The 20,000-nt window shown below is 46.2% G+C and overlaps 1 protein-coding gene across 2 annotated transcripts in view; it reads left to right on the top strand.

Moving 5' to 3' along the window:
- Nucleotides 1-20,000, top strand: part of LOC115187835 (nuclear factor 1 X-type-like) — a 39,781-nt gene that overhangs the window by 6,333 nt on the left and 13,448 nt on the right. The window contains exon 3 of one of the 2 annotated variants that reach the window (XM_029746877.1): nt 3,914-4,344. The exons of the other annotated variant lie outside the window; for it this stretch is intronic. Coding sequence (XP_029602737.1) covers nt 3,914-3,981 — 68 coding nt within the window. The 3' untranslated portion in view covers nt 3,982-4,344. Of the gene's footprint in view, nt 1-3,913; nt 4,345-20,000 lie in introns of those variants that run through there. 2 annotated transcript variants of the gene reach the window in all.

Below are 20,000 nucleotides of genomic sequence, written 5' to 3'. Positions count from 1 at the left end.
CCAACACAGCCAGTTGATTGATTCACCAGGTTCCTGCGGTTCCGTTCGGTTCCCGCCAGTTCTCCGTTCTCCTTGTTATTTTTCCCATGAAGATAATCTGTTGTTAATTACTTCCTGGATCCCTGACCAACCCGTCGCGTCTCGTATGAATGACATCAGGAGGAGCAAGTGTTTAGGTCGGCATTGGTGAAGTATACTAAGTACCGTCAGGGTTTATTGGTGTTTCATGACATAGAAAATACGAGGCGAGAAGGGACAAAATAAGGGAGGACAGAGAACGGGGAGTGAGACGGCGTCATTGCCGTTGAGGAGATCTATTGTGTTCAGTGGGAATTAGGCCCTGTAGAAGCAATCTTTCCATGCAGAGCTGGTTCGGCAATGAGCGCCCTCAATCCACCGCTGACTGACTGAGGCCCTGTGTTGTCTTCAGCTGGACATGCAGGATGAATAGAGGGCCATGTCTGCAGGACAGTAGGGACATGCTGTCACACCAACACCAATACGAAAGTAGAGTCCGAGCAGAGGAGGGTGAAGAGAGGAAGACGCCTCGCTGTTTAACAGAGAGTGTTCTCATCTTTGGAATAAAGTGTGTGTTTCTGGAGGTCCACTAACAGAACCGGGCCAGCCAAAAACCGCCGTCGCTAAGACACACAACCCCTTGCTGGGCTGAGTGTGACAGACATAAACCAGGCCAACACGGTCGGCAGGAACCCGGACTCCATTAATCCAACAGGACATAATTACAGAGACTCCAGACAGAGATTTGGAATGACTGTGTTGAGTCAACATTTGCTTTTCACTCAAAGTCAAAGTTGTGTTTTGGTGTCCCAATAACCATTGGCTTTTGTTCTTCTGTTAATGTTGGGTTTTGGTGATCCTTTGATTTGTATTTTGGTGTCCCATTAACATTGGATTTTGGTTGGTCTCCCCTGTTAAATGACTGACCAGTATCATTTTTTGTTTGTTATTGCTCTGTTGTGATGCGGTTCCCTTCACGGCTTCTCTTTGTTCTAGAAACAGAATTTGGGCTCTTTGGGTTTTACATAACGATCATAAGCCTCCTTCTCTTTGTCCGGATCGGAGGAAAAAAACATCTCTGTCTATCTAGATACCTGCTTCCCCGTCCGTCGTCGTGTGATGGAGTGTGTGTGAGTGAGTGAGGAGTTAGAGTGTTGGAGATGTCTGGCTGGTAAACAGATTATTCCAGTGAAATCGGGGGCTCCGGAATCGTGACGGAACTGAGAGACAAACGAAGCCGTTTTTTTTAACCAGTTTAGCCATTCCTCTGTTCTTATCTTCTTTCTTTATAATTACTCTCCCTTTTTTTCTCTCTCTCTCTCTCACAAGTCCAAAGAAATTTAGAGTGTTTAGAGAAATTGAGAAGGGCATTTGTTTTGAAAAAATAACACAAAACAGCCTTCTTTATTCCTTGGATACAGTTTGTTTTGAAACCCACTTTCCCTGTTAATCCGTTCAAAATCAACAGCGAACCGACAGCTTTTTTGGCCCCAAAATGTTCTGCAAATTCACAAAAGGAAAAGACGGATCTTATTTCAGTCCGTGTCTGAGAATAAATGGCTGCACATGTTTTCTACATTACTAAATACCCACTTACCTTTTCATTGGTGTGTTATTCACCGTCTAATAAAACATGTATCATTGTGAGTTATGGATACAGTTGGTTACTTTGTTAGTATTGTAATTTATATTTCCTCAACGTTGAGGTTACATAAATCTGCTTTCTCTGGGAACGGGAGCTGGATAATAGATTTCCCACATTTTTAAACTATAAATAGACTTACATTCACTTTAAATTCATAGATATTTTCACTTTAGGAATATATACATTTTTGGGGTTATGTACTATAGAAATAATGAGAGGTAGTCAATTTTCAATAGAATTACTCTGAATGTGGTTCTATCATTCCCAGAAACAGACAGTGTGTTTGTACAGTATTGTAGTTACTGGCTGATAGCGACTGGTCAGGCATTTTTAGGTGAACACTTTATTAGGTTTGAACAAATTAACGATTGTTCAATTCAAATGGGGGTAGTAGGCTTGCTACTTACCTAAGCATTATTTTTCTTCCGCTGACTAGGCCCTTTTGGGTTTTATTAGGAAAAATATTGAGTAAGAGAGAGAGAGAACAAGAGAAAGAGAACGAGAGAAAATGATCAAGAGAAAAAGAGGTAGTCCTAATTGAGAGAATGAAAGAATGAGAAACAATGAGAAAGAGAGAAATAAAATAATGAGAAAGAGAAAATGAAGAGGTAATCGAAAGAAAGAAAGAGAGTAAACAAACAGAGTGATAGGGTGGTATCGTTATGGTCTGTATTAATATTGCGTCTTCTCAGTGCCTGGTCTCTTTTCAGGCTTTTGTACCAGAGCCAAGCATGAAATGTGTTCGGTCCCCAAAACCATATACCTTCACAGAAGGGTTCCCTCGACCTCTGAGACAGAAGGAGGGAATGGAGGGATACTAACTGAGTGGAGAGCAGAGCTCCAGGCCAGTCCAGGCTCAGTCCCAGCCGGAGAGCATGTTGAGGGTGTTAAGCCAGGGAACATGGCCTATTCGGTGGGTTCATCTTTGGCAGTCCCCCTGTTCCCCAATACTGTCGCTTAGCTAGCTACTCACACAGCTTGGCTAAGGCTAACACTGCTAGCTATTATAACATGAGCTTTTCTATGGTGATGCTACACAATACAGAATCAGATCCACAGTGGTGATTATCACACATTTATTTTGTTGCATATCAGAAAAACAATAGAACATATTCTGGTTTTAGAGCTTGTTTCACCAGTATTATCAGCTGATAAGGGCCTTTTGAGGTTATATATCGATATCGAACGATAATTCCACAATAACTGATATTCAATAAGTAGGATTAAGAAAGGGAATCTAAAGCTCATCTGAAGACTCGCCGGCATTCTCATGATGTGTCATTATTGTCACAGTGTTACAAATCAACATTTGAAGCATATTTCTTTGATAATTGCTGTTTTGGATGGCAATTTATGCGAACTTTTAAATATCCTTTCAATAAAACAGTATATTGACAGATATATCTGTATTGTCCATCAAAGAATCTGAATCGGTATCGGACCCGGAAAAAACCATAACGGTCGGCCTCCAGTTTTTACTGAACGAAAAGAGAGAGAAAACGAAATGAAAAAAAAATCAGCTTTTTATTTGTGGATGAAAGAATGAAGACTCGTGATGAGTGTGGTCTTAATTCGGGGAGGGAGGATTGGGGTCTAGTGGTAAGAAGTGAGAGGAATACTAGTGGTGTCGTCAGTGGCGGTTGGTTTCTGGCACCGTGTAGCTTAGCTGCTCTCTGTCAAAGATGCCAAATGTTCACACACTATCCTTGCCAACCTCCGTCCTTCTGATCCTCTCTTTCTTTTCTTTATGTTGTCCCCCTTTTGTTTATATTCTTCTTCGCAGTTCAGATGAATGCCCTCTCAAAGGCTCATTAGCACCATGGACCGACTGAACTGTTTGTCAGTTGCAAAAAAAGATTTCTGAACAACAATTTCGGGAATGAAAAATGTAGGTTAAAAAAAATCCTCAAAGAAAAGGTTTTATTATGCCTCTTTATTTTGGTGTTGTTAATCGGGAGATTTTACTGTCGTTAGTTTTCCTTTGTTTTGATAAATTCTCTGACGTTCATATATTCTGCAGAAGCTGTTCATTCAATCCAGGTGTGTTATTATAGAGGGGCGATAATTAGTGAAAATATTAGCAAATACTGTTTTAACCTTTCATATTGATTAGAATTTTAACAGAGGCCTAATTATTATATTACATTTAAATACACTAAATGATGTATCATAGTGATTTGGCTGATATTCAGGTATCATTACCGCCGTAATTGTATATTTCCTCTCTCTCAATCTCTCTCTTTCTCCAAGGAGCCGTTTTCTCTCCTTGTTCCTTTTGCTTCCTTCTCAGAATCCTCTTTAGAAGACAACCTTGGTAAGGGCATCGTTTGGTGTTGTTTACGCCGTGAGAAGGAGAGAGGTTTAAAGCCGTGCAAGAGGGTGGTAGCTAGCTAGGGCTAAAGAGCAAAGCACCAAAACAGAGCAAACTGCAGAGAATCATCATTTGGCAGAGAGTAAGTCTGTGGAAGAGAGTACGCCTCAAATCAGTTTGGACACAGATCTAGGACACTAGACGGAGGAGAAGAAAGAGGGATGAAACGGGATAGAAAGAGGGATGAAATGGGATAGAAAGAGGGATTAAACGGGATAGAAAGAGGGATGAAACGGGATAGAAAGAGGGATGAAACGGGATAGAAACGGGATAGAAAGAGGGATGAAACGGGACAGAAAGAGGGATGAAACGGGATAGAAAGAGGGATGAAACGGGATAGGGAACAACAGGATGGGGGGACACACATGAACGTCTGTGTTTGAGTGTGTGTGCTGTACGTGGTGGTGAGTGTGCGTCGCCTCTGTGTGTCTTCTACTGTCCCTCAACCTCAATGAGGAATAGACAAACCACAACCAGGCCAGTGAACGGTGGTAGATACATGGTTATGAAGGAAACAAGGCTCTCTCCTCCTCAAAGGGCTCCATTCATGATGAACTGGAGAGATTTCTCTGAGGGGAGAGAAAGGAGGGTTCAGGGGACACCATGGAGGGTTCAGGGTACAACACTTGTTTTAGATAACGGGGTGAGTTTTACACTGGGGCAGAAGGTGTGTGTGTGTGGGGGGGAGGAGTCAGGTTGTGTGTGTATAGGGGGTGGGTAGGAGTGTGTGTGTGGATGGTGTATGTGGGTAGAGCAGGTGGGAGTCTTCATCAATAGGATGGTTTTAAGGAGGGATTGTTTGTTAGATATGGTATATGTTGTATCTGGTAGGGGGTGGTGTGTGTGTGTGTGGGGGGATGGTATTTTTGGCAGGGTTGTAGGCCTAGTTGTTAGGCAGACTGGATTGGGGTGGGGGTGCTGGGGAGAAGCTGATGTAACTGTTAAAGTGTGGATTATTTTCGGGGAGGTTTTTTCTAAGGAAGGTGTTGGTGTTACTCTTTTTGCTATATGATAGTCCTTTCAATAGTTTGATAGTGAGACAAGGTTAGTGCCACTGGAACTCTGCGGCCTCAGGGACAACACGGTGAAGCGGTGTGACACTGAAGTCTGACTGTGTGTGTGTGTGTGTGTCGCGGCATGCCGGGAACTGTGAGCCAAGGGACCAGGGTGTAAACTAGGTGCTAATGCGTCCTAGTTTCCACTGTTTCCACAGTGTCAAGTTTTAATTAGGAAGGAGATGATAGATGGGATAAATAGATCAGACAATGGTGTTGTAGAGCAGTTAGCAACTACAGTACAGAAAGACAGAAACACCCAGGTACACAGCACTGAGAGACAGAAACACCCAGGTAGACAGAAACACCGAGGTAGACAGCACTGAGAGACAGAAACACCCAGGTAGACAGAAACACCCAGGTGCACAGCACTGAGAGACAGAAACACCCAGGTAGACAGAAACACCCAGGTAGACAGTACAGAGAGACAGAAACACCCAGGTAGACAGCACAGAGAGACAGAAACACCAAGGTAGACAGCACAGAGAGACAGAAACACCCAGGTAGACGGCACAGAGAGACAGAAACACCAAGGTAGACAGCACAGAGAGACAGAAACACCCAGGTAGACAGTACAGAGAGACAGAAACACCAAGGTAGACAGTACAGAGAGACAGAAACACCAAGGTAGACAGCACAGAGAGACAGAAACACCCAGGTAGACAGCACAGAGAGAAAGAAACACCCAGGTAGACAGTACAGAGAGACAGAAACACCCAGGTAGACAGTACAGAGAGACAGAAACACCCAGGTAGACAGTACAGAGAGACAGAAACACCCAGGTAGACAGTACAGAGAGACAGAAACACCCAGGTAGACAGTACAGCACAGAGAGACAGAAACACCCAGGTAGACAGTACAGAGAGACAGAAACACCCAGGTAGACAGCACTGAGAGACAGAAACACCCAGGTAGACAGTACAGAGAGACAGAAACACCCAGGTAGACAGCACAAAGAGACAGAAACACCCAGGTAGACAGCACAAAGAGACAGAAACACCCAGGTAGACAGCACTGAGAGACAGAAACACCCAGGTAGACAGCACTGAGAGACAGAAACACCAAGGTAGAGCGGCTTTTAACAGTTAATTTCTGACTCGTCTTCTACTTCTTAAACACTGGTTAAACACGGTCAATTAGGCTGTTTTTAATCTTTTTAGTTCAACAGTCATTAAATATATAAATAAATAATTCAATATGCAGTATGTTCATCAGATCAGAACCACAATATGATCTAGGTTGCCATGGCACCTAACCCCCCCTCTACCCCCCTCTCCTCTGTCTCGCCACCGCAACGTGTCCCCCCCGACAATCTGTTCCTCACGTTTATTGGACCCCAATTTGGCTGCCTCCATGGCAACCGCGGGCTCCCAGAAAACCTTGGCTGGGTGGTATCCAGGGCAGCGGTGGTGACTGTCTGGCATGCCGGCGGTGCCACCGGGGTGTTGCTAGGGCAGGTCTTCAGGGCAGGTCTTCAGGGCTGGTCTTCAGGGCTGGTCTGGCAGGGACCTCGGTGTGGCCGCCCGGGTAAACTTGCTATGAGAACTCTCCTCCATCTCCATATCCGGTGACGTAGTCTGTGTCTAAAATGGCACTCTGTTCCCTATTTAGTGCACTACTTTTGACACCCTATTCTCTATATGGGCCCTGGTCAAAAGTAGTGCACTATGTAGGGAACATGGTGCCATTTGGGATGCATACATAACCTTTCCCACTGCAGGCCTACGAAAGTGGGGTCTGCTGTGTAGCATGGGGGAAGCATTTCACCAGCGCGCATATTGATGTGGCCAAGGCACTGTGCCCAGTTGGTGCTGCCTTCCTCCGACGCACACACACACACACACACACACACACACACACACACACACACACACACACACACATACACAAACTCACACACTCGCTCACATACACCCTTACTCACACACGTATACACGCACACGCACACACACACACACACACACACACACACACACACACACACAATGTATAATACATGAGTCTATATGATTTTGAACTGTGGCTCTCTGTCACATATAAATATTCAGTAGCACGCATGTTGATTTGAAGCAGGAGCCATCATGATCTGCATAGCATTTGTATAGATCCAGTTTCTGAGCACTAGTAGCATTAGTCTGTTCATCTGTATAAACTACTCAGATGTATTGGTTTAATTAGAGCTCATAGATTCTAACTGTTATTCCTTGAGTGTGGACGATCCCTGTAGATGTTAAATATCCCTAGATGGTGATGGTACCACTGTAATACTCTGTGATGGTACATGTCCCTAGATGGTGATGGTACCACTGTAATACTCTGTGATGGTACATGTCCCTAGATGGTGATGGTACCACTGTAATACTCTGTGATGGTACATGTCCCTAGATGGTGATGGTACCACTGTAATACTCTGTGATGGTACATGTCCCTAGATGGTGATGGTACCACTGTAATAAATACTCTGTGCGTAAGTAGAGGTTAGTATTCCATACGATGCTAGAGAGAATCAGCTGGGCTCATTTCTGCCTTCCCAAAACCCTCTCATTGAATGTGATGCACATGTTAGTGTGTTAGAGGGAGTGTGTGTTAGAGGGAGTGGGTGTTGGAGGGAGGAAAGGAGGGAGAGAAAGGAGGGAGAAAAGGAGAGGGAGAAAGGAGACTAAATGTGTATGTGTGACATTCTCCCGCCACACTCTCCCCAGGCTGTTTCTACAATCCCACACATTGGCCACCTGATCCCCAGTCGGCACCTGGTGCAAATAAACATACACACACACACACACACACACACACACACACACACACACACACACACACACACACACACACACACACACACACACACACACGCACACGCACACACATGAACGCACACACATGAACGCACGCACACACACAGTACACACATGAACGCACGCACACACACCCACATACACAGTACACAGGACGGACACACACTGCACACACACAGATGAGGCCTGAGTCCCAGAGTAGGCCCAGGACAGGACAGTGGACCCCATGTGGTGCAGCTCCCCAGCCGAACCCCTCTCCAGCTGGGACTCCCTGCTACCACAGAGGGGTAGTGCTGGGCCCGCCAAAACACTGCTTCCTGACCAGAGTCTGTCACAAAACTTTCTAGTCCGTCACAGACTTTCTAGTCTGTCAGAAGTTGAACAGATTGGGAGTTTTAAGGGAAGAAACTATGACCTGAGTAGTGAGCTACAGTGCCGGCAGAAACTATTCCCACCCCTTGACTTTTCCACATTTTGTTGTGTTACAGCCTGATTTTGTGTCGCTGGCCTACAGACAATACACCATAATGTCATAGTGGAATTATGTTTTTAGACATTTTTACAAATTCATTAAAAATGAAAAGCTGAAATGTCTTCAGTCAATAACTATTCAACCCCTTTGTTATGGCAAGCCTAAATACGTTTAGGAGCAACAATTAGCTTAACAAGTCACATAATAAGTTGCATGGACTCATATCAAATCAATCAAATAAAATCAAATTTTATTTGTCACATGCTCCGAATACCACAGGTGTAGACCTTACCGTGAAATGCTTATTTACAAGCCCTTAACATTGCAGTTTTAAGAAAATATTTACTAAATCAACTAAAGTAAAAAAGAAAATCAAAATAAAAGTAACACAATAAAATAACAATAACGAGGCTATATACAGGGGTTACCGGAACCAAGTCAATGTGCGGAGGTACAGGTAAGTGTACAATAATAGTGTTTAACATGATATTTGAATGACTATCTCATCTCTGTACCCCACACATACAATTATCTCTAAGGTCCCTCAGTCGAGCAGTGAATTTCAAACACAGATTCAACCTCAAGGACCAAGGAGGGTTTCCAATGCCTCGCAAAGAAGGGCACTTATTGGTAGATGGGTAAATAAAAAAAGCAGACATTGAACATCCCTTTGAGCATGGTGAAGTTATTAATTACACTTTGGATGATGTATCAATACACCCAATCACTACATAGATACAGGCGTCCATCTTAACTCAGTTTCCAGAGAGGAAGGAAACTGCTCAGGGATTTCACCATGAGACCAATGGTGACTTTAAAACAGTTACAGAGTTTAATGGCTGTGATAGGAGAACTGAGGATGGATCAACAACACTGTAGTTACTCCACAATACTAACCTAAATGACAGAGTGAAAAGAAGGAAGCCTGTACAGAATAAATATGTTCCTAAACATGCCTCCTGTTTGCAATAAGGCACTAAAGTAAAACTGCAAAAAAATTGGCAAAGAAATGAACTATGTCCTGAATACAAAAGCATTATGTTTGGGGCAAATCCAACACAACACATCACTGAGAACCACGTAATGTTTTCAAGCATGGTGGTGGCTGCATCATATTATGGTTATGCTTGTCTTCGGCAAGGACTAGGGAGTTTTTTTTGGATAAAAATAAACGGAATAGAGCTTCCAGTGTGAAGTAATTGGTAGCTTCCCCAACACAACTGAGTAGCTTATTTCATGATGTAGGAATTCCACTTTAATATTGTTTTAGTTCTGCTGTCAAATATGCTATTATTTCAGCTAACCCTCTTGAACTGGTCCAAGAAGTTTGAAAGCAATGGCGCCGGAGAGGATGGCTGATGTTTTACTGGCTCTTAACCAACCAGGCTATTTTGTTAGTCTTTTCGCATTGTTTGTAACTTATTTTGTACATAATGTTGCTGCCACCGTCTCGTATTACCGGAAAGAGCTTCTGTACCGGTACTCCCTGTATATAGCCTCGCTATTGTTATTTACTCCTGCTCTTTAATTATTTGTTTCTTTTATTTCTTTTCTTTTTTTTAAGTATTTTTCTTAAACCTACATTTTTGGTTATGGCCTTGTAAGTAAGCATTTCACTGTAAGGTCTACACCTGTTGGTTTCAGCGCATGTGATAAATACCATTTGATTTGATTTGAAGAAACCTTTTTTTATCACTGTTAGTAAGGGCAAAGCCAGTATGGTTTTCCCTCCTAGTAAACCCTGTGGTATGAATACAGCAGCTCTGTCATCTGAGAAGTGGAAGGAGATACTGTGTGTGATCCAGCCTCCCTACGGACCAACCAATCTCCCTTCCGGACTGACCATGCTGCTGGATGATGTTGGGGCCGTGCAGGCAGAGCCAAGGCCAGCTCCGGAGGGCCCTATAGTCCTACCAGAAAACTAAAGCTATTTTCAGTACCAGATATATCAATTGCCTTCCAAAGCGATGGTAAAAGAGTACAAGATGATTACAACTTTTACTCAAGTAGGACAACTGGGGACTTTTCCCACCTCTGAGAAACTGCCTCTCTTGCATTTCAGGAATGTTTGAGGTGTCTGAGTTCATTGGGTTGTTTATTTTCAGTCATCACAGAACAGGTACAACAAGGCAGTGTCCTCAGTTACACCTGGTATCACCTGTCTCACTGACACCTAAACCCTCCAGAGTGGGTGGAGGCCTATCAACGGTCTGTCGCAGTCTATAGTCCAAACCATGGGCAGACAGTTTAGACAGGTAAGTTAGAGGTAACATTAGAGCTAACAGGATGTTAGCACCAGGTGCTGACGATCCCTCAATCTCCACCTGATCCCCTATCAATGTACTGGGGCAATGATGATGATCAGATAGTAACATACACACACACATAGTACTGGGTAAGAATGACTGTGTGTGTGTGATGCTTGTCTTGACTGGGTGACTGTTGTTGTTGATTAAAAGTTGTTGTAATTTCTGGGTTTAAAATGGCAGGTGGCGGATGTGTTCCTGTAATCCCCTATCTCATTTGGAGGTCCAGGGGTGAAGCTCTTAATCCCAAACACACACACACACACACACACACACACACACACACACACACACACACACACACACACACACACACACACACACACACACACACACACTGACGCGGAGAAGAGAGAGAGACACATATACATTGGCGCAGAGAAGAAACACACACAAACACACGAGAGAGAGACACACACACAAACACACGAGAGAGAGACACACACACACACGAGAGAGAGACACACACACACACGCTAATATTCGTTAGCTTTTTCTCACACACAAACACTTTTAAACGCACGTACATACGTTAAAACAAACTCACACTCCACACGTACGTACACACGCACAATCCCTCTACGCGTACACAATCACTTTTACCCACTCACCATCTCTCCCGGTCAAATCCCCCACTCTGATCTCTGCCTCTCTCTCTCTGTTTGTCTTTCATCATGGATTGGACGTTAGTGTGGCCACATGTCTCTGTTTGTCTACTGGTTCAATAACTGATGTATACTTCACCGCAGATGGTGTTGTTCAGGAAAATGTGATCAAGATAACTTTCTACATTTTACATTTTATTTATTTAGCAGATGCTCTTATCCAAAGCGACTTTCATTAGCAGTTAGGGTTAAGTGCAACACACAGACACACGGACACACGGACACAGAGACACAGAGACAGACACACAGACACACAGACATGGTTCGTTCACTCTCAGAACAAATCAAGAGAGTTCAAGGTGAATTAGGCTGGACCTAAAACCAATAGGTTACACATAGATACTCTACAACATATTAACTTTGTCCATTGACTTAATGACTTCCATTTCCTCTGTTATTGACTCTCTCTATCTTTTTATATGCATGGTTGTAGTGGTTTCTTGTGTTTATTGCTGTACAATCAACCCATGAAAAGGGCCACTTGAGATAGGGGAAAGGACTAGTGGATAACAGCCCTGCTCCACCCTGAGTCCTCAGATAACCCCGTACATTAGGCTGTGTGACGTCACAATGGGTTAGAATGGGTTGTAGGCTCTGTACGGTTAGTTCCAGTATGGGGAGCAGCAGAGACTAAACCTATATAGCCTAGTTTAGTAGGCTAGTATCTATAAACAATCTATTGTAATAGGTCAGTGGGTTTGTTTGGGGGGGAAATAAAGTAAAGACCCCAGGTGTTTCTGCTAGAGACTCTTCTCTACTTTCATCTACTTTTTCTTTGCTTTCTCTCCTTTTCTTTCAATCTCATTATTTCTCTCATACATTTACTCAACCCCTCTCTCTCGCTCTCTCTCTCTCTCTCTCTCTCCCTCCCTCTCTCCCCCCTCTCTCTCTCAACCCCCCTCTCTCTCTCTCTCTCGCTCTCTCTCTCTCTCTCTCTCTCTCCCTCCCTCTCTCCCCCCTCTCTCTCTCAACCCCCCTCTCTCTCTCTCTCTCTCTCTCTCTCTCTCCCTCCCTCTCTCTCCCCCCCTCTCTTTCTCCCTCTCTCTGTGCAGGTGTGCTGGCAGTGTGTTTGACATAAGTGTGTGTGGTTGTTTGCAGCATAGCAAACAGGGGGGGGGGTCACCTCAGGTGAACTGTGTTGAGGGAGAGAGAGGTGTGGTCTAGAGAAGAGGGGGAGTACGCTGACGTAGAGAGAGAGAGTGTTGTGCCTATTCAGCTAGTCTTCTGAAAGTCGAGAGAGAGAGAGAGATGCACCTTGTCAAAAACACTGGTTAGATTCTCTCTAAGTGCTGGGATGGTCGTTGCAGAAACACAATGTAAAGGGAATTCTACTAGTAATGTGACAGGAGTTATTGTATCCTCAAGTTTAACAAGAGACCCTTAAACTCTGAAAGACAGAGAGAAGGAAAGCAGAAAAGAAGAGGGAGGAGAGAGGGAATGTGGGATGATCACTCTATTTGTGATATGAAAGGAAGGAGGAGTGAAAGAGGGAGAGAGCAAGAGAGAAAGAGAGAGGGATAGAGAGAGAGCGCGGGAGAGAAAGACATGGTGGGATAGAGAGAGCTGGAGAAAGATAGAGAGAGAGGGAGCTCCTCTACAGGGAAGGTTTTCTGAGGTCAAGGGCCGCTTTATACACTCACACACACTGAGAGAGAGACACACACACACACACACACACACAAAATGTGCGCACACAAACACACACTCAGAGACGCACACACTCACACACACATGCATACTGTCAACACATTGACCCATAATAATTTTTGATAAGTTGAGTTGACAGCAGAGAACAATGGTCTCTGGGGTTCACACTTAAAGACCTTTTAATGACAGTAGTTTTCTGCTGCCATGATTACTCACTGTGGACACACACACACACACACACACACACACACACACACACACACACACACACAGTCGAGAGCACACACTCACACACACTTGCACACACATACAGTCGAGCTCACACACACTCACTCTCTCATCCACGTTTACAGTGACTCATACACAGTCCACACACACACTCTCTCTTTGATGTTTAGTCAAGGACTTATATCCGCCAGCTAAAAATACGATGCATTGAAATGTAAGAAAGACCACCTTTAAGGAAAAAGAAATCACCTAAAATGCAAATAAAAAATCCATGTTCTGGGGCCAAGAAAATGTTCCATTCGTCCTTAATGTTAATGCCAAAGACTAAATGAGAATCAGTCAGCGCATAAGTTATCGATTTATCTGGGAGTGAAGCTGTGAAACAGCAGGGTTTTGGACAGGTACCGGGGGATGGGGAATGAAGGGATGAGGGTGTGTGTGTGAGGTTTTAGCTGGGGGTCTTTGTCATACAGTTAGGTGAGGAATATCCTACGGTTGTGTGTAAAGTACTCTACATCTCTACATGTAGGATGTGTATAGCAGCCAATGTTTTATTTTCTTTCGTTTCATGGCTGCATAAGTCGACTGTACTGTGTACCAGGGGCAGTAGCAGCAGGCTGAATTTAAAGGAACACGATATATGCCCCCCTCTCCTCCCCATCCCTCGTTCCTTTGCACCCACCCTCCCTCGCCTTCCTTCCCTCTCTCTCTCTGTGAAGAGGCTTGTCTCTGGGGTGGCTGGAGCAGGCGAGGGTTCAGGGGTCAGGGCTCAGACTAACTGAGAGGCTCAGCTGGTGCTTGATGTGGGGAGCAGCACAGCAGATCAAGTACTGCAGATTCCTCCCTGTCTGACACCACACACACACACACACACACACACACACACACACACACACACACACACACACACACACACACACACACACACACACACACACCGTCTTTACAGCTCACCTCTCTTTTTTGGCAGCATCCTCTCATTCTGCCCTTCCCTGCCTCCTTTTTCCCTCTCTCCTTCTCTCTCTGTCTTTAAATTCAACTGAACTCAAGGACCTCGGCTGTTACGTAAAAGGGTTAAACACAGACACACGTGAGCACATACAGACGCGCGGAACACACCCACACACACACACACACACACACACACACACACACACACACACACACATACACACACACATACACACACAGAGCACTCCCTCGCTAACTGTAGCTTCCTAAGATCCGGTAAACACACACTTAGTGCCTGATGCCTCCGTTGGTGTTCTCCAGCAACAGCTGAGGGGACAGAAACATGGGCTGTTTTGGTTAGTTGGTGTAGTCGCTGTCATGTGCTCTCATGTTTCCCACATGTATGTTATGGCCTCAGCAGTGTTTGTGTGTGGGGGAAAAATCTTTATATGTGTGTCAAGCATGTGCTTGTGCATAGCATACGTGTGTGTGTGTGTGTGTGTGTGTGTGTGTGTGTGTGTGTGTGTGTGTGTGTGTGTGTGTGTGTGTGTGTGTGTGTGTGTGTGTGTGTGTGTGTGTGTGTGTGTGTGATTTGAAGAGTGTGTTTGTGTTGGTGCATCTGCACAGCGTGACTGTCCCCTGTAACTGTACCCTGTCACCTCCCTCCTAGGGCTGGGAATTGCCAGGGACGTCACGTTACGATATTATCACCATACTTATGTGCCGATTCAATATTTATTGTGGTTCTCACGATCCTCTATGTATCGTGATTTGATGTTCCAGACATATTGCTCACCATGTCTGCTGCAGAGGGACAAGAGAGAGACATTAAAAAAGGAGTTTTGATCAGTCATGGAAATCAAAATGGTGCAGGTACAGCCAACTAGCGCAAAAAAAGAATATTGCGATATTGTCTAAACGATACAATGTATTGTAAAAAAAAGGATATCCTGATATGGAACTTTATGGATTGAGTTAAAACACCAACCTGATCTCATAGTTTCACTTTAAGATTTGCCGTAATTGGATGAAAGTGGATTCCGCTTGGTTACAAGGTTAAAAAGAAACAACTGATAGGGTTAAATTCAGGTATTCATTCTGAGTAGCTTGTGCAATGGTTTGGGGAAGTCTTAAAACCAAATGATGAAAAACTATGTTCTGTTTCCATTAAGTATCATCAACTACTCTCCCTGCTTGCTAGAGAACTGTGAACTGCCGTGGCCAGTGGTCTTAGCAGCAGTCTGGCTCTGAGTCTCAGGACATGGTTTTTTGAGCATCGACGAATGCATTTATCCATGTCCTCAGGACCTTCTCAGATGTCTGAAATCAACCTCTTTCTTGTGACCAGCCTAAAACAGCCACACACTCAGTGCAGCACAGCATGGAGTCCAAAGTGCAGGTGTTGTGTGATGACTCACAGACTGGGCTGCTTTGCTCCTCCTCTGTTTGTAAATATGGGGTTAGTCTGTTGAACACAGCTTACGTTCCCAAACACTTTCATTTGTGTTGCTGTAGGGGAAGGACACAGCTGGGGCAAGGCACAGAGAGAGAGAGACACAGATAGGAGTACACACATACACACACACACACACACACACACACACACACACACACACACACACACACACACACACACACACACACACACACACACACACACAACATCTTTAAACAGTCTTCCCTACCATAATTCTAGCCTGCCAGTCTCTGTCTAGAGGCTGTGGTTTGGCCGACCTGCCTGACTCTCTCCATTAAGGCAATAAGCAGCGTGTGTCAGTTGACAGTTAGGACTTCTTTATATGACTGTCTATCTACTTAATGTGGCCCCTGAGGCCCCTCAGTGGTGGCACTACACTCTACAGCTCGGTAGCATTTAAATTCAAGACCTAGTCCACTAAGAATGATGGGTGGTATGGGAGGGTTTCCTCTGGTCGCTGGGGGGGTGGTATGGGAGGGTTTTCTCTGGTTGCTGGGGGGGTGGTATGGGGGGGTTTTCTCTGGTTGCTGGGGGGGTGGTATGGGAGGGTTTTCTCTGGTTGCTGGGGGGGTGGTATGGGAGGGTTTCCTCTGGTCGCTGGGGGGGTGGTATGGGAGGGTTTTCTCTGGTCGCTGGGGGGGTGGTATGGGAGGGTTTCCTCTGGTTGCTGGGGGGGTGGTATGGGAGGGTTTCCTCTGGTCGCTGGGGGGTGGTATGGGAGGGTTTTCTCTGGTCGCTGGGGGGGGTGGTATGGGAGGGTTTTCCTCTGGTCGCTGGGGGGGGGTATGGGAGGGTTTCCTCTGGTCGCTGGGGGGGTGGTATGGGAGGGTTTTTCTCTGGTTGCTGGGGGGGTGGTATGGGAGGGTTTCCTCTGGTCGCTGGGGGGGTGGTATGGGAGGGTTTTCTCTGGTCGCTGGGGGGGTGGTTTGGGAGGGTTTCCTCTGGTCGCTTGGGGGTGGTATGGGAGGGTTTTCTCTGGTTGCTGGGGGGGTGGTATGGGAGGGTTTTCTCTGGTCACTGGGGGGGTGGTATGGGAGGGTTTTCTCTGGTTTGCTGGGGGGGTGGTATGGGAGGGTTTTCTCTGGTTGCTGGGGGGGTGGTATGGGAGGGTTTTCTCTGGTTGCCTGGGGGGGTGGTATGGGAGGGTTTTCTCTGGTCGCTGGGGGGTGGTATGGGGGGTTTCCTCTGGTCGCTGGGGGGGTGGTATGGGAGGGTTTCCTCTGGTCGCTGGGGGGGTGGTATGGGAGGGTTTTCTCTGGTTGCTGGGGGGGTGGTATGGGAGGGTTTTCTCTGGTTGCTGGGGGGGGTGGGTATGGGAGGGTTTCCTCTGGTCGCTGGGGGGTGGTATGGGAGGGTTTCCTCTGGTCGCTGGGGGGGTGGTATGGGGGGTTTTCTCTGGTTGCTGGGGGGGTGGTATGGGAGGGGTTTCTCTGGTCGCTGGGGGGGTGGTATGGGAGAGGGTTTTCTCTGGTCGCTGGGGGGGGTGGTATGGGAGGGCTTCCTCTGGTTGCTGGGGGGTGGTATGGGAGGGGGTTTCCTCTGGTCGCTGGGGGGGTGGTATGGGGAGGGTTTTCTCTCTGGTCGCTGGGGGGGTGGTATGGGAGGGTTTCCTCTGGTCGCTGGGGGGGTGGTATGGGAGGGTTTCCTCTGGTTGCTGGGGGGGTGGTATGGGAGGGTTTCTCTGGTTGCTGGGGGGGGTGGTATGGGAGGGTTTCTCTGGTTGCTGGGGGGTTGTATGGGAGGGTTTCCTGCTGGTCAGCTGGGGGGGTGGTATGGGAGGGTTTTCTCTGGTCGCTGGGGGGTGGTATGGGAGGGTTTCCTCTGGTCGCTTGGGGGGTGGTATGGGAGGGTTTTCTCTGGTTGCTGGGGGGTGGTATGGGAGGGTTTTCTCTGGTTGCTGGGGGGGTGGTATGGGAGGGTTTTCTCTGGTTGCTGGGGGGTGGTATGGGAGGGTTTTCTCTGGTTGCTGGGGGGGGTGGTATGGGAGGGGTTTCCTCTGGTTGCTGGGGGGGTGGTATGGGAGGGTTTTCTCTGGTTGCTGGGGGGTGGTATGGGAGGGGTTTTCTCTGGTTGCTGGGGGGGGTGGTATGGGAGGGTTTCCTCTGGTTGCTGGGAGGTGGTATGGGAGGGTTTTCTCTGGTCCCTGGTGGGTGGTATGGGAGGGTTTTCTCTGGTTGCTGGGGGGTGGTATGGGAGGGTTTTCTCTGGTCCCTGGTGGGTGGTATGGGAGAGGTCTTTTATTTAAATTGTTTTCTTCTACTTCTTCTTGATATGAAATTATATGAATGGAGGTATTGTACCTGTGACCGCCCCCAACAAAGACATGACAAAATAAATACAAATGTTGTCAACCAAAAAAAGTCCTAGCCCACTATTAGTCTTCAAAGCATTTGTCTTCTCAACGTCAGTGAAGCTGTACATACTGAGTGCAGGTGGCCGAGCTAATAGCTACTGTAACTGTGTTAGCGGCATAGTAAAGCGCATTTAACTTCATAGTCACTCTGTGAGGCTTTTGAGTGCACAGGCCCCCGCTAACACCACCAACAGTTTATTACAACTCTGCTGCCTGTCCTTAACAGAGCAGGGTTACATCACCAATAGAATGAAATACAACACTATCTTTATCATGCCATTACCCCGCAGGATCTCTGATCTCTGTTTGACCCCTAATGCCCTCACTTCTGTCTTGTCACACACACACATACACACATCCACACATACTCTCTATCCTCGGCTAACTCCCTAACTCCCGCCCCATCAAGACCATATTAGCATGAATGTGTCCCAACTGGCACCCTATTCCCTATATAGTGCACTACTTTTGATGGGTTCTGGTCAAATGGCCCTATGGGCTCTGGTCAAAAGTAGTGCACTACATAGGGAATAGGGTGCCAGTTGAGAGGCAGACTAATGGACTGATGACAGTTTCAGCTCTGGTTCAGTCCCAAAGCGGCTTAGCCTGGCCGGGGTCAGAGGCTCAGCGGGGGAGGGTCAACGGCCAAAGCATCGTCCAACCCATCCAATTCATTGAACCCAACCCTCATGCCACACTAGAGCCATGTTGGTGGCAATGGCCAAGTATGGGCAATGTGTTGTTGACGTGGCTATACTCTATAGGAGGATATAGGGAGAATCCAGTGAAGGATGAATGGAAACAAGCACACACACAGTACCCACACACACGCATAGTATACACACACATAGTATACACACACACATTGTATACACATACACACACATACAGTATACATACACACACACACACTCAGCTGTGACAGTAAACACACTTTAAATCCACTGGGGATTACAAATCCACTTAGGTTGAGTCAAGAGTTGAGCGTGTCAGCTGCAGGTCGCCGCTACGCAGCACCTAAACTGATGCACTTCTGCACCGCACTGTTTCATGTGTGTGTGTGAGAGAGAGTGTGTACTGTATGAGAGAGAGAGAGAGAGAGAGAGAGAGAGAGAAAGAGAGAGAGAGAGTGTGTGTGTGTGTGTGAGAGCATGAGTGTGTGTGTGTGTGTGTGTGTGTGTGTGTGTGTGTGTGTGTGTGTGTGTGTGTGTGTGTGTGTGTGTGTGTGTGTGTGTGACAGAGAGAGAAAGTGTGTATGTGTGTGTGTGTGAGAGAGAGTGTGTACTGTATGAGAGAGAGAGAGAGAGAGAGAGAGAGAGAGAGAGAGAAAGAGAGAGAGAGAGAGTGTGGTGTGTGTGTGTGTGTGTGTGTGTGTGTGTGTGTGTGTGTGTGTGTGTGTGTGTGTGTGTGTGTGAGAGAGAGAGAGAGTGTGTACTGTATGAGAGAGAGAGTGTGTGTGTGTGTGAGCATGAGTGGCCATGCATGCGTATGTGTGTATTAATGTTGCGGCCAGTCCAACATAGACAGTGTTATGTCAACCTCCTCTGTCTCCCCTCTCATTCCCCAAGATGTCCAGACTGACACGTCCTCTGAGACTCCTCCTTTCTGTTCTCAACTTTAACTGTTTTGCAATTCTGATGGGAAAAGACAGACAGGGGGCGGAGAATTATAGTGTAGGAAAACAAAGAGAGAAAGAGAACAAGGAGAAGAGAGACAGAAAGACAAACAGAGAAACAGAGACAGAGAACAAGGAGAAGATAGAGAGAAAGAGAAACAGAGAGACAGAGAACAAGGAGAAGAGAGAGAGAAACATAGAGACAGACAGAGACAGAGAACAAGAAGAGAGAGAGAAAGAGAAACAGAGGGACAGACAGAGAACAAGGAGAAGAGAGAGAGAAAGAGAAACAGAGAGACAGAGAACAAGAAGAGAGAGAGAAAGAGAGAGACAGACAGAGACAGAGAACAAGAAGAGAGAGAGAAAGAGAGAAACAGAGAGACAGACAGAGAACAAGGAGAGGAG

The sequence above is a fragment of the Salmo trutta genome, unplaced genomic scaffold (genome assembly GCF_901001165.1).
Source record: "Salmo trutta unplaced genomic scaffold, fSalTru1.1, whole genome shotgun sequence".
In the NCBI taxonomy this organism is placed as follows: domain Eukaryota; kingdom Metazoa; phylum Chordata; class Actinopteri; order Salmoniformes; family Salmonidae; genus Salmo; species Salmo trutta.
The sequence above is the reverse complement of the archived record's forward strand: the minus strand, read 5'-3'. Positions and strand labels throughout refer to the sequence as shown.